At 51.1% G+C, this 11,741-nt stretch overlaps 6 protein-coding genes across 6 annotated transcripts; 3 read left to right on the top strand and 3 right to left on the bottom strand.

Moving 5' to 3' along the window:
- Window positions 1–45: 45 nt before the first annotated feature.
- Window positions 46–1,315, top strand: ASPSYDRAFT_85105 (uncharacterized protein; the record flags this gene model as incomplete). Its single annotated transcript, XM_040851473.1, has 6 exons — window positions 46–91; window positions 141–262; window positions 337–507; window positions 561–1,050; window positions 1,102–1,192; window positions 1,240–1,315. The coding sequence occupies 6 exons, from the start codon at window positions 46–48 to the stop codon at window positions 1,313–1,315; spliced, it is 996 nt and encodes a 331-aa protein (XP_040708934.1).
- A 208-nt stretch (window positions 1,316–1,523) lies between these two features.
- On the top strand, window positions 1,524–2,984 carry ASPSYDRAFT_85104 (acyl-CoA dehydrogenase family protein; the record flags this gene model as incomplete). Its single annotated transcript, XM_040851472.1, has 4 exons — window positions 1,524–2,022; window positions 2,071–2,298; window positions 2,346–2,435; window positions 2,482–2,984. 4 exons carry the CDS (start codon window positions 1,524–1,526, stop codon window positions 2,982–2,984), a joined length of 1,320 nt encoding a protein of 439 aa, XP_040708933.1.
- Window positions 2,985–3,136: 152 nt separating this feature from the next.
- ASPSYDRAFT_64687 (DUF3716 domain-containing protein) lies at window positions 3,137–4,117 on the top strand (the record flags this gene model as incomplete). The annotated part of the gene is made up of 3 exons (XM_040850286.1): window positions 3,137–3,302; window positions 3,360–3,698; window positions 3,762–4,117. 3 exons carry the CDS (start codon window positions 3,137–3,139, stop codon window positions 4,115–4,117), a joined length of 861 nt encoding a protein of 286 aa, XP_040708932.1.
- A 233-nt stretch (window positions 4,118–4,350) lies between these two features.
- On the bottom strand, window positions 4,351–6,117 carry ASPSYDRAFT_85103 (uncharacterized protein; the record flags this gene model as incomplete). The annotated part of the gene is made up of 1 exon (XM_040851471.1): window positions 4,351–6,117. One exon carries the CDS (start codon window positions 6,115–6,117, stop codon window positions 4,351–4,353), a length of 1,767 nt encoding a protein of 588 aa, XP_040708931.1.
- Window positions 6,118–6,420: 303 nt separating this feature from the next.
- Window positions 6,421–7,997, bottom strand: ASPSYDRAFT_139499 (glycosyl hydrolase family 43 protein; the record flags this gene model as incomplete). Its single annotated transcript, XM_040840958.1, has 5 exons — window positions 6,421–7,104; window positions 7,157–7,321; window positions 7,370–7,757; window positions 7,805–7,848; window positions 7,905–7,997. The coding sequence occupies 5 exons, from the start codon at window positions 7,995–7,997 to the stop codon at window positions 6,421–6,423; spliced, it is 1,374 nt and encodes a 457-aa protein (XP_040708930.1).
- Window positions 7,998–8,447: 450 nt separating this feature from the next.
- On the bottom strand, window positions 8,448–11,444 carry ASPSYDRAFT_140888 (phosphatidylinositol-3,5-bisphosphate 5-phosphatase; the record flags this gene model as incomplete). Its single annotated transcript, XM_040841085.1, has 1 exon — window positions 8,448–11,444. The coding sequence occupies one exon, from the start codon at window positions 11,442–11,444 to the stop codon at window positions 8,448–8,450; it is 2,997 nt and encodes a 998-aa protein (XP_040708929.1).
- Between the last annotated feature and the right edge of the window lie 297 nt (window positions 11,445–11,741).

The following is an 11,741-nucleotide window of genomic DNA, read 5'->3' as shown; positions in this document are numbered from 1 at the left end:
ATCCACCTACACATTTACAGAATTAAACTAACCAGCACAGCTGACATGTCATTATCTGATCAGTCCCAGCTCTGGAGCAACATCTCCCAACGTGCGTCATCCAGACCCCGCACCTCCAACATTGACCTCATCTGAAGCAGATCTCCCAATCCGCGGCAGCAAAACCATAAGTATTAAGCAACATGGGACGTCGTACTATGGCCTAACAGCACGGGTGGCCGTGCAGCTGCCCTCGGGTGGGCTGGTGGACTATTTTCTAAAAGTACTCAACAAACACCATTACCCATCTGTTAATCTCCAAGCTAGACCACTGACGCATTATATGTCCATGGATAGGTGATACAAGGCGAGCTGGCACTGGCAGCGTGCGAAGGCGAATATGAAGCCCTCAAGGAAATTCGCTCTGTCTGCACCAACGCCCCAGAGCCCTACAGCTGGGGTACATACACCGATAACAGCATCGAGCATGCATTTCTCCTGACAGAGTTCATCAAGATACAGAAGCAGGTATGCCTCACTCCTTCTCTATCAAAAGAATATTCGGTACTTACGACGAATAGCCAGCAGACCCCCAAGCCCTAGCATCCGCCCTCGCGACCCTGCATACGCAATCCACCTCCCCAACAGGTAAATTCGGCTTCCACATCAGCACAGTCCACACACACAACATCCAAAACATCAACTTCTGGACGTCCTCCTGGTGCGAGCTCTTCAGCGCACATTTATCCCGGATCCTCTCACACGCAGCGACACACTTCCAATGGCCCCTCTTTGACGCCGTCGGCCAACTAACCCTCTCAACCGTCGTTCCGGCACTATTACTTCCCCTCCAGAGCAACGGGCGCACCATCAAACCCAGCCTCGTACACGGAGACTGCTGGGACGGAAACACGGCGATGGGCGAGGACGGACGCGCGTATTTCTTCGATGTGGATTCGTTCTACGCGCATAGTGAGTTCGAGCTGGGCGATTGGAGGGCGAAACGGCATAAACTGAGTGATGAGGCTTATTCTGAGGCTTATAAAAAGCTTGTGCCGGTTTCGGAGCCTGGTTTGTCAATCTTTCTTTGCACGTGAATGGGTTTGCTAACTCGTGCGGTAGTGGAGGACTGGGATAGTAGGAATTTATTGTATTCGTTGACGTGGAATATATGCAACGCGTTGTTTGTGCCTGGGTCTACGCAGAAGGAGCCGTGTGTATATTCCCTGGTTAGTAGGTATAACCGCTAATGTGAGATAGGGTATTTCACGATATGATAACGCTTTGTGAGAGGATCTGTCCAGATGAGGTTCGACGTTTATTCGGTAATGCTTAGATGTAGTTAAGGTGCAGAGTTATGCAGCGAGTATGAGTTATGCAGAATTGGAGAAGCCCGAGAGCCTCGGTCGGTCTGGCTTCCCCGCATTGTGCTCTTTTCTTCTGATCGTCACCTGCCTCGGACAACACCAAGTCTAAATAGACTGAGACAACCATGCTTCTCCTTGAATTTAATGTCAACTACACCTGAAAAGGTAAACGGCAAAATGTCAGACCCGCGCCTCGCCAATTTCCCAACAGCCCCCTACTCCGAACCTCTCCTCCCTCAACTCGACATCCCAAACCCCTACTACACCGAAACACATTACGCATTGCGCGGCCATGTCCGGTCCTATATCGAAACGCACATCGCGCCCTACGCGCAGGAATGGGAGGAAGCAGGAGAGATCCCGCACGATGTGTGGAAGCGTCATTGCGCCCACGGATTCGCGATCGTTCACCCGCTGACGTCGCTTGCGGATCGCGCAAACCTGCCACTGCCCGGGAACGTGCCGCCGGAGAAATGGGATACATGGTGTTCGCTGATCGTCTCGGATGAGTTCAATCGCGTCGGCTTCGTTGGTGTTATCTGGGGACTCGGTGGGGGAAATGGAATCGGGTGTCCGCCTATCGCGCGATTTGGGACCCCCGAACAGAGGACGCGGTGGTTACCACGAATTGCAAAGGGCGAGATAAGATTCTGCTTGGGGATTACGGAGCCTGATGGTATGTTCGACAATAGTAATTGACTCTCTGGCTAGACTGACTGGTTAGCTGGATCTGACGTTGCGAATATCCGGACTACTGCGACGCGCCAGGGTGACCACTACATCGTCAACGGGTCAAAGAAATGGATCACAAACGGCATTTGGGCCGATTACTGTACTGCCGCTGTCCGAACCGGTGGATCAGGCCGCGGCGGGATCAGCTTGCTTGTTATTCCCTTAGCTGCGAAGGGAGTCACAAGGCGCAGGATGCATAACTCTGGTGTCAATGCTAGCGGTACGTGAATGTATATTGCAATGCTTGAATGGGACTGACCCTTACAGGATCCACGTTCATTGAATTCGACGAGGTGCGCGTCCCAGTTGACCACCGCATTGGAGAAGAGAACAAAGGCTTCCCCCTGATAATGTCCAGTAAGTCAAGACCCACGAAGAAGTGGAACACTGCTAACAACCACAGACTTCAACCCCGAACGCCTGTCCCTGGCCTGCGCTTCTCTCCGTCTAGCTCGCGTCTGCGCCGAAGATGCCTTCAACTACGCCATTCAGCGTGAAACTTTCGGCTCCCCGCTCATTCAAAGGCAAGCAATTCAAGCCAAGATCTTCAAGTTCGGGCTCATGATTGAACCTGCGTATGCCTTTATGGAGCAGCTCGTCAATATCATCGAAAAGACCAAGGATCGACCAACGGACGACGTTCGGATCGGCGGAATGACCGCTCTATTAAAGGTGATGTCAACCAGGGCCTTGGAAAAGAGTGTCCGCGAAGCCCAGCAGATCCTCGGTGGTGCGGGCTACAACAAGGCTGGTAAGGGCGCCAGGATCGAACAGATTAGTCGCGATGCAAGAGTGCATGTTGTCGGCGGTGGCAGTGAGGAGATTATGCAGGGATTGGCGCTGCAGGAGGAGACAAAGGCCTTGAGGTCGAGGAAGAAGGCATTAGAGCGAAAGGCCAATCTGTAAATATATATTAAAATAAAATAGTATTCTAATTGTTGGTTGTAATGCGACTCGCTCCTTCCCAATCCTTGTTTGTATTCTGACATCGCAGATCCAGTCCGACGTCAACTTGCCCAATACAACAATGTCTGCATAATATACACTCTTTAACCACTATGCCAAAGCCATCATCATCCACATCTAATAGTTGCAGTGCTTACAGTCGTTCCAGCTCCTTATCGTCTCCCGCTTCAGACAAGGATACTGACCACACGATCCCCATTCTCCACCGACGATATACCTCCCTTGAGGAAGACCGGGCTTCTGGTCCTGTATCCTCAGGTGCTGGAATTGATCAAGGCAGGTTTGAAAAAGACACCTGCTAACTCCGTCTTCCAGTCCTCCGCGGTGTCAGCAGCGGTAACCTCCCAGTCGCTCCTGTCGGAACGAAGAACCCCGTCTTGACACACTACCTGTCTCAACCCGTACGAAGACAACTAGACTGGACAGAGACGCCAAACGGAGTCCGTATTAGAAAACCACTTGATGGTGCTTTCGCTGTCCAGGCTGGGTTCGTCCAAACCCGCGGGGAGACAGCTCAGACCCCTTGCACCCGCTGCGCCAAGGGGAAAGGAGTATGGAAATCTTGTGTAGTTGGCGATAGAGTCGGGCAGCCGAGGCCTAGTAGTGAGGTCTGCGCCAATTGCCTTTTCGCGAAGTCTTGGGCTTGCAGCCAGCGTATGTGCCTCAGCAGCGGGCCCATATGTGGTCGTTTGATAGCTAACTCCAAGTCCTGTTCAGGGGTTCCTGCCGGAGCTAGAGCCTCAGATGCTTCCAGCACGGATGTTCCTGGCTCTTCTACTTCCAAAGATCAAAGGGGCAGGTCTATGACTCGTAATACTGCACGGAGACGTCCACAAACACCATCCCGGCCACGAATTCGTGCGGCCGTTGATCTTACTTCCCCTGCCAGCGTCAAAAGCGACACTCCGGTTGTTGAATTCCCCTTGTCTGCGAATACATTCAATAACCTACCATTCTTGAAGCGAGCATTGTCAAACATGGAGAGTCATGTTGGGAAAATCAGAAGACGAATCAGGCAGCTTGAGCAGGCAGAAAGGGGTGGTAATCCAGGAAATCCTTGGGACTTACTGTAGTGATGAAGCTGGGACCAGAAAATTAGGGTTAATTTGGAGGAAAGGGTAGAAGCAAGAAGGCCATTATCCGGGTGGATCTGGTGATAGACTGTTCATATTCTTATGATGATTCTTTAATATCAAAGTCCTGAATAGCGCCTTCTCTCTGCAGTTACACTGCAATGCCAAATCGCAGCAGCATGTTATCAGGTGCTGTTCATTTAATAATATACTCCTACTTCCCACATTAAGGTCTAGGGGCCAGGATACCGAGCACAAGAGAGCATAGACGTAAGATCGACTAGGCCCTGATTCCTTTCGCCCGAAGAATTCATCCGTCCATGCTGATGCCAGTGCTTCAAGGCATAGCATAGAAAAGGATGCTGCTCAGCCAGTTTGGTATAGACAGCCTCCCTATCTCGCGGCGGATGGCCAATGGCAGTCGGAACAGCCCTGAAATCTCTCAAAAGAAGGTACCATGCGCATCGCTGCGCAAGAATCTGATGCGCCTCTTCCATCCTTATAGAAAGATACCAGTTGCCAAATGAAGCTGCCCTTGATTCCGAAGAGACCGAATAATTAGGGGCTGCGAGAAGAAAGTCCCGTACGCCCCAATGAATAAAATTGACTACCTGTCCGCGGAAGGTAATAAGTGATCCCCCTAGTCGTCTAAGGAAGTTCTCCCTGGCTGGGTGAAGATATGGAAGTATATCACTGCTGTGTTTATGCTCGGCATGAATCGACAGGACATAGTCCATTTCAACAAGGGTCAGTGGTCGCGCCGCAGCGAGAAGTATCTGGAAGAAGCATTTTCTGAGCACTGAATCATGTCCCGAGGGATCCTCTGTGCATTGACCGAGGTAGTTTGCGTATACCGGGTATATAAAGCTGTTATCGTCGAGGACAGCAAGCAGTTCAACTTCGGACGCCCCGTCTTCAGCCCGGTTTCTGAGCTCTTGCATAACTGCAGCAATCCAAAGATAGGTATAGTCATCTTGCTGCGATAGCTTCGCGTGGATTAGGCCTCTCATGTGGCGCTCTATGAGGCCGTCCTCGAATAGCTCGTTGATTTCGTGTGTTATGACCAGCTGGATATCAGATCCTATCGACTGGTATTGGTCCTCGCCTCTCACTCGGTAGTGATTCAGTTTATACAGTTTGGTTGTTAGAGAGTTCAGAGGCCGAGACGTGATCAGCATCTTGAGGGATGGGGATCTCCTCGGGTTGGCGGTGTTGTCCTCAGTCGCATCGCGCTCGTATAACTTGGATATGGCCTTGGCTAAAGACCTCTGACTCACTCCCTCGCACTGATCCAGGCCATCAAGTATACAAAATACATCCTTTCCTCCTTCTGCCACCGCACTGACAAGCAATCGCCATAAATCCTCAACGCCTGAGAACACCGCCTCGCCTTTGCTGTCGTACTCTGAGGCCATTGTAGGGGGTATCGTCTCGCTAGCCATCAGAATCTGGTGTAAAAGGGCCCGTAAAGCAGGATTTCCACTCCTCTGAATCTCGCCATCGTCTCGAAAGAAGAAATGGCAAACCACAGCGTCCTTTTCGCTCCTCCGTAGCTGGTCCACAGCCGCCGAAGCCAGGACCGATTTCCCGGACCCAGCATCGGCAGTCAGCCACAGACACCTCGAATCAGGCGCCTGCATCCATTTCAAATACTGATCGCTGCGCAAGAGCCAGTCGCAGGTACCAGGTACACGCTTAGGGTTTCGAGCTTTGTAGCCTTCGTAGTCGGTGGGACATACGACTTTTGTGCCCGGCGCTTGGTACAGCTGCTGGAGGATCCGGAGTCGTTTTAGCTTTGGATTTAATTCCCCTAACCCACTGTTGCCGTAGTAGGATGTATGGTAGTTATTCCCAACTTGGACATTGGCGTTGTCTCGGGCAACGATGCTCTCCGCTGTGTTTGTTGGAGGCATTCCCATCGTTGGATTGCTTTGTTGATCCCGGACGTGGTTGTTCTCTTTTGACGCAGACGCTGGAAGAATGACATTTACTGCAGCCATTGCGGCAGGTCTAAGTATCCAAGAAATATTGAGGCGGTTGTATACTGCCTTTTATTGGTTGCTTGTTCTGGCTGCAGATGGCCGACATGCCAACGACTATAGGGCTTGTGAGAGCTACGCGCGCGGTTCCCAACAGACGCTGATTAGCCAGCTGGGCGACATATTCGAACCAATCTTGCAAACAGGGTCATTACTATTATTAGATATCGAAGCGGTAGAATTTGTGCGGTTGTTTGTTGACTGTCGCTATCTATCGCTCCCACGAGATCTCGGTATCCATGGGGCTATATCTGCCCTAGGTTCTCACAGCGGAATAACCAGCTGGTCAATGTCCGGCCCCCATCCACCGGTTCCAGAAATCTGTACGGTGTTAAATCCTGAGGTCAGTTCGACATGCACAGCACTGCTCCCGGCAGTATCAGAATGATGCGCCGTAGAAATAAAAGCAACCGTCTGAGCTTGACCCCCATTCACAGAAACAGCAGCATACCGGGGATTCGAATCGCCGTTCAAGTACCTGATATCAAGCGTCACACGTTCCGAGCCCCCGCTCTGCATGTCAACATCGGCTTCAAGGACAACGACGCCCTCATTCTCACTGTCCGCATCTCCGCCGATATACCCCGCCGCGCTGCCGCCACTACATTGCGAGCAGTCAATGGTCCGAGCGCCTCCAGAGAGCTCTCCATCTTCGCCTTCATACTCCAATACATTCGCGGGTTCAGACCAGGTACCAGACGATAAATCGACGCTCCAGGAATCATACCAGGCTAAGTTTGCAGTTGCACCGTCGAGTTCCAGCGGAAGCCAGATGTAGGTACTTGCTGCTAGGTTCGAGGATACCCATCGATCACCCATGTAGATGGCTTTATCGGTTCCAAGGGGCAGGACATAGTTGACCTGGCTGCTGTAGGTGTTTGTGCCGACGGGTGCGAATTCGGTCCATTCGGACCAAGGACCGGACAGGGAGGTCGCAGTGGAGTAGACCTATAGCGATAAGGATTAGGAAAGCGGTTGGGAATGGAAGGATGGTTCTTACATTGTCATTAGGGTCCCAGCCTGTGAGATGCGAACCGAAGATGTAATATGCATCTCCACGTTTGATCAGTGCTGGCGACTCGGCGAAATACTCCCACCCAAATGTGACCGCATCAACATCAAGGTAATCATCTGTAAGTTTTATAATTCTAGTGCCGTACTCGCGCTATTTCCTCGTCAGCAGAAGAAGACAGGTAGATAGATGGCAACAAACATCCTCACTAAGAAGATAAGCAGAGCCATCCTCATCCTTAAACAGCCCAATATCCCGACTCTGGAATCCCAACGGCCTAAAGCTCTCGCGGTATTCATACGGTCCGCAAACACTATCACCGGTCGCAACACCGACTCTTGCATCCTTATAATCGCTCGAATCGATGTGCATCCACATGACGTACTTCCCCGTGTCGTCGTTCTTGATAACCTTAGGTCTCTCGACGATGCGGTTGGGACCCAAGTCCCCGTCTTCCTCTGTCCGGGTAAGAAGTGTTCCTTCAAAATTCCATTCCGCTAAATTGCTCGATGAGTAGCAGTTAACTGCTTGAAATGCGGATCCATCCGTTTTTTCTTCGCCGATCATGTAGTAGATGCCGTCTTCTTCACTGTTTGGTATTAGGCCGTAGTTTGCTATACGAGGATAATGACTGACATGATCCCGGCACCATGGGCTTGGATATGTTCATGCGTATTGGTCTGGACCAGTCAGCCTTCACATTTGAAATGATTGAAAAGCTCACAGTGGCTCTTACGGCAGTCCACGTCGCTCCAGGAATGATACTGAGGGCCGCTCTGGCGTATCCAGCGACTAGGGAAACGCAGAGAGTAGTTTGGAATGCGTACATCGTGGCCTTTCCGTAGTATTAGGCTGGCAGTCGATGTAGCTGAGCGCCAGTTATGGCCAATCCTCAAACGGAGTCTGTAATAACAGTGACTCGTGGATAGACTTAGTGGAGGGCATGTTGCGGAATCGCCGTTTTTAAACGTCGGATAGATTGTCCGGTGGCTTCGCTTCAATGAAGTCCGGCGGGGTAGGCTAAGTGACCGTTTTATTTAACCGACACGCAAACAGTATCAGGCCAAAGCTGACCAAGGTGGAATGAACCGAAATCAGGATAGCTACGTAGCAGATGGATGCGGGGAACTGCCAGGGTGCATAAATCGACTGGGGTATTAAACGCTTAGACATGGAATTTCGTTGGCCAAGGGTTTCATATGAGCGACCTGATCCCATTGAAGACGGGGATTCTTCTGGCAAGACAATGTTATCGCTGGGATAGGTAGGTGGCTGCCAACTACGCCTCAACCCTCTGTTTAAACAGACTCTTCCCTTTCAGCCATTGGCGATATCGCTTATATCTCTTCTTATCCTGGTCTTCCTTTACGACCGTCAAGCCCTCTTCTGAGACATTCAGGAATTCGGCGTAATCGGCTAGATTCTCCTCCGCGTTCGCGCCAAGGGTATATTCTTCTACGTTGCACTTGTTGGCGTATTCCAGAAGATCGAGATTGGACTCGTGCTCTCGGATAGATGCAGCTGTGAGTTCGTCTTCGGACGTAACGACCAGCGGGACTTTGAGTGGGTGGTTGATATATCGTTCGTATTCCTCCGCCTCAGTGGCGGTGACGGACGGGTTTAGTGAGTCGCTTACGAGCTGGTCGAGGGTCCATTGTGCGATTTGTGCTTTACTGGGATTGTTGACCGACGAGTCCATTGACGGATGGCTGGATGTTGCTGAACGGGTCGTTCCTTGTGAGGCTGGCAGTTTAATTATCCCTGTCGGCGTTTCAAGTAAATGTGGATGGTGAAGGTGTTTCGGGGCATTCGTTGCCGACGGTTCGGGTTCCTGGATTTTAACGCTGCGTTGGGGCCGTTCTCGGTTAATGTGTTCGTGGGCAATGCGCGGGACAAAGGGACTGATGTTGTATTCGTTTGTGGAGCTTGGTCGGAAAGGAAGGTATCTGAGTGTTGAGTTCATCTTGTAGGAAAAGACCTTGGAGAACGAGGTCACAGCAAGCGGGCGGTAGTATTCGAACCAGTAATCGTCATACCGCGACAACGGCTCCTTGGGCTGAGTTGCAGGAACGGGTATCTCTCGTTCCTTCAGATTCTCCTCTGTATACCACTTGATATAGTTTGGCTTCTTTTTGTGGGCCCAGTATCTTGGATCAGCGTGATGGAGGTAGTAGTCGGTGGACAGATCCCAGAGCATGGGCTGGCCTTGCGAGAAGATGTAGTTGCCCAAAAACAGGTTATATGCTTCCTGGCGCTGGGCATCTAGAAACGAATTGTTGTAGTACCGCTTGAAACTTTCTACCATGTCGCGAGAGGAACTACTCCATTGATTGATTTTGCGGTAAGTTGCCATGGTGTTGACAAGATGTGACCCGCCGTACTGTATAGCGATGTTGTCACCATGGTCATGCCACATATCGGTAAAGAGGTTGACAACATCAGTATCGTAGTCAACAGTCGTTCCCTCAATGATACCCAAGGCGTGAAGCTGGTATCCCAGCGCCCGCTTTCCAATCACGAACTGTGCGGCATTGGTCCGGTCGAGACAATCTATGCAATTCGTTCTCGCAATGCCGTTTTGCACTCTCAAGCCCGACTCCGCGTCGTGACCGTTCTGGAAGAGGCCTGTTTTTGGAATGATCTCGCCCGCGATATCTTCCAGGGTTTCAATGACATCTTGGTCCCGACTCTTTGCCGCCCGACTCATATCCCATGGCTTATATATGAGTTTCTTGTCCTCGGGGAGGAACTGGTTGAGATATTGTACTGCATTCGTATATTCTTTGAGAAGTTTCGACTCGCGCGGTGTCCGCTCTCGCGACTTGATGAGATTGAGAATGTAAATCGGTGTGCCGTACCGTGCAAATAAATGATCAAAATGCAACGCGGCGGCAGAGTAGAAGGGGTCAACAAGGTTAAGCTGGATGTCAGGTTTCGGACTGACTCCTGAGTTTTCTTGCGTCCAGTAGAGAGGAATACTGCCGCGGTGCTGAACATATGACGTATAGAGCGGGTTAGCGTACAAATCAGGGCCGGCGGCGTGAAACGATGTCGTGGTCATTTCAGAGACAATCTGCTCGGTTTCTACATCATTGGCGACATATCCTAAATCATTCGCGCCTCGCTTCAGAAAGCGTGCGCCCGCAAAGAAGCGCGACCGTCGAGCGATAATTGTGATGTACACATGGCGACCGTAAACGGACAATTTAGCCTGCTCGACATAACCATGAATTATCGGTAAACACCACTGGTAAGGGTCCTTCAGATGAATGATGGCCGGCGAAAGGAGATGGTGGTTCCAGATAAACATGGTGTTGAAATCCTGTCGCAGATCCCTCGGCTGTCCGTCCTCATGGACCTTGCGCTCTCGACCGATATTGCGCTGCAGCGTATGTGTGACATCATATGAGTAGCTGAAATAAAAGGCTCTCGTAAGGTCGAGATTGTTGAGGATCGCAATATATCTAGCTTCCTCCGGGTTCTTTTCGGACTTGAACCGGGACGAGCTGGAAGACGCCGTGAGCGAGATAAGCTCAGTCCCGTCTATCTTGTAGATATAGTGACCTCCAAGCATAGCCACCTGGCTTCGCTTTGAGACCAAAAGCATATAATATGCCCCAGTAAACCGTACAAACCCAAGTATAGCCCACGCACTGCATTTAAGTTTCAGCCCGCCAGAGCTCTTGTTCCCATCATCGATCGCATCCAACAACTGGCTCATCTGTCGCTTCGTGTACACAATGTCATCTTCCGTAATACTCAGATCATCCGTTTCAGATGTCCGGTCGATCTTCAGAATCCTAAATCGAGTGTCCGACAGATCCATGCCCACCACGTAGAACCAAGTTGCGGTCTCATAGACTGAAAACTTATGCATCCGGTATATCCCTTCATCGCCTCCAGTATCCAAATACACCTGCTTCTGCGCCGAAGTAGGTCGAGAGTCTCGCTCAAAGGAGGTCGCTATCCGCGGTTCTTCGTCCTCTTCATCGCCGACATCTTCGCTGATCGAGGGAGGAGCGGGTGGAGGGCTAAAGGGCGAAAGAGGTGAGCGCTTTAGTCCGCCATCTTCATCGATATGAGCATTTGATACGCCGTCGGTCTGCTCTTCGGAGGTTTCGTGGCTTGCTTCTGGGATTGCTGTGCTAGGCTCCGCCGGAGACTGTAGTGAGCCGCTGTCACCGACTGAGGCGGTCCGGGAAGAGCGTCCAGCGCCGGAGACAGTGCTCCTTGCTTCGGCCTCGGCCGGGCGAGACACGTCTTCAAAGCTCTGCATGGCGCATAGTGTCCAAGTCTGTTGATCTGGTTCAGTGGGCGCGTTTGTTGTCGGTGAGGTCATCATGTGATGCGGGGAGAGCTGGTGACATTATGTAATCACAAGCTGTCCCAGAATGGAAACATCACTACACTCATGTCCAGCTGAGATACGGAGTACATTGTGGAGATCTATCGTCCATCCTCCTTTCATCCATCCAGTGAGGCAGCTTCGCTTCAGATGTCATTGCAAGGGGAAAATCTATTTGAATATGTTTCAACATTGCCTTCCCAACAGCCAACACTATCAAACCTCCAA

This window comes from Aspergillus sydowii (genome assembly GCF_001890705.1).
Source record: "Aspergillus sydowii CBS 593.65 unplaced genomic scaffold ASPSYscaffold_1, whole genome shotgun sequence".
Lineage (NCBI taxonomy): Eukaryota > Fungi > Ascomycota > Eurotiomycetes > Eurotiales > Aspergillaceae > Aspergillus > Aspergillus sydowii.
This window is presented reverse-complemented; position numbering and strand designations above follow the sequence as displayed.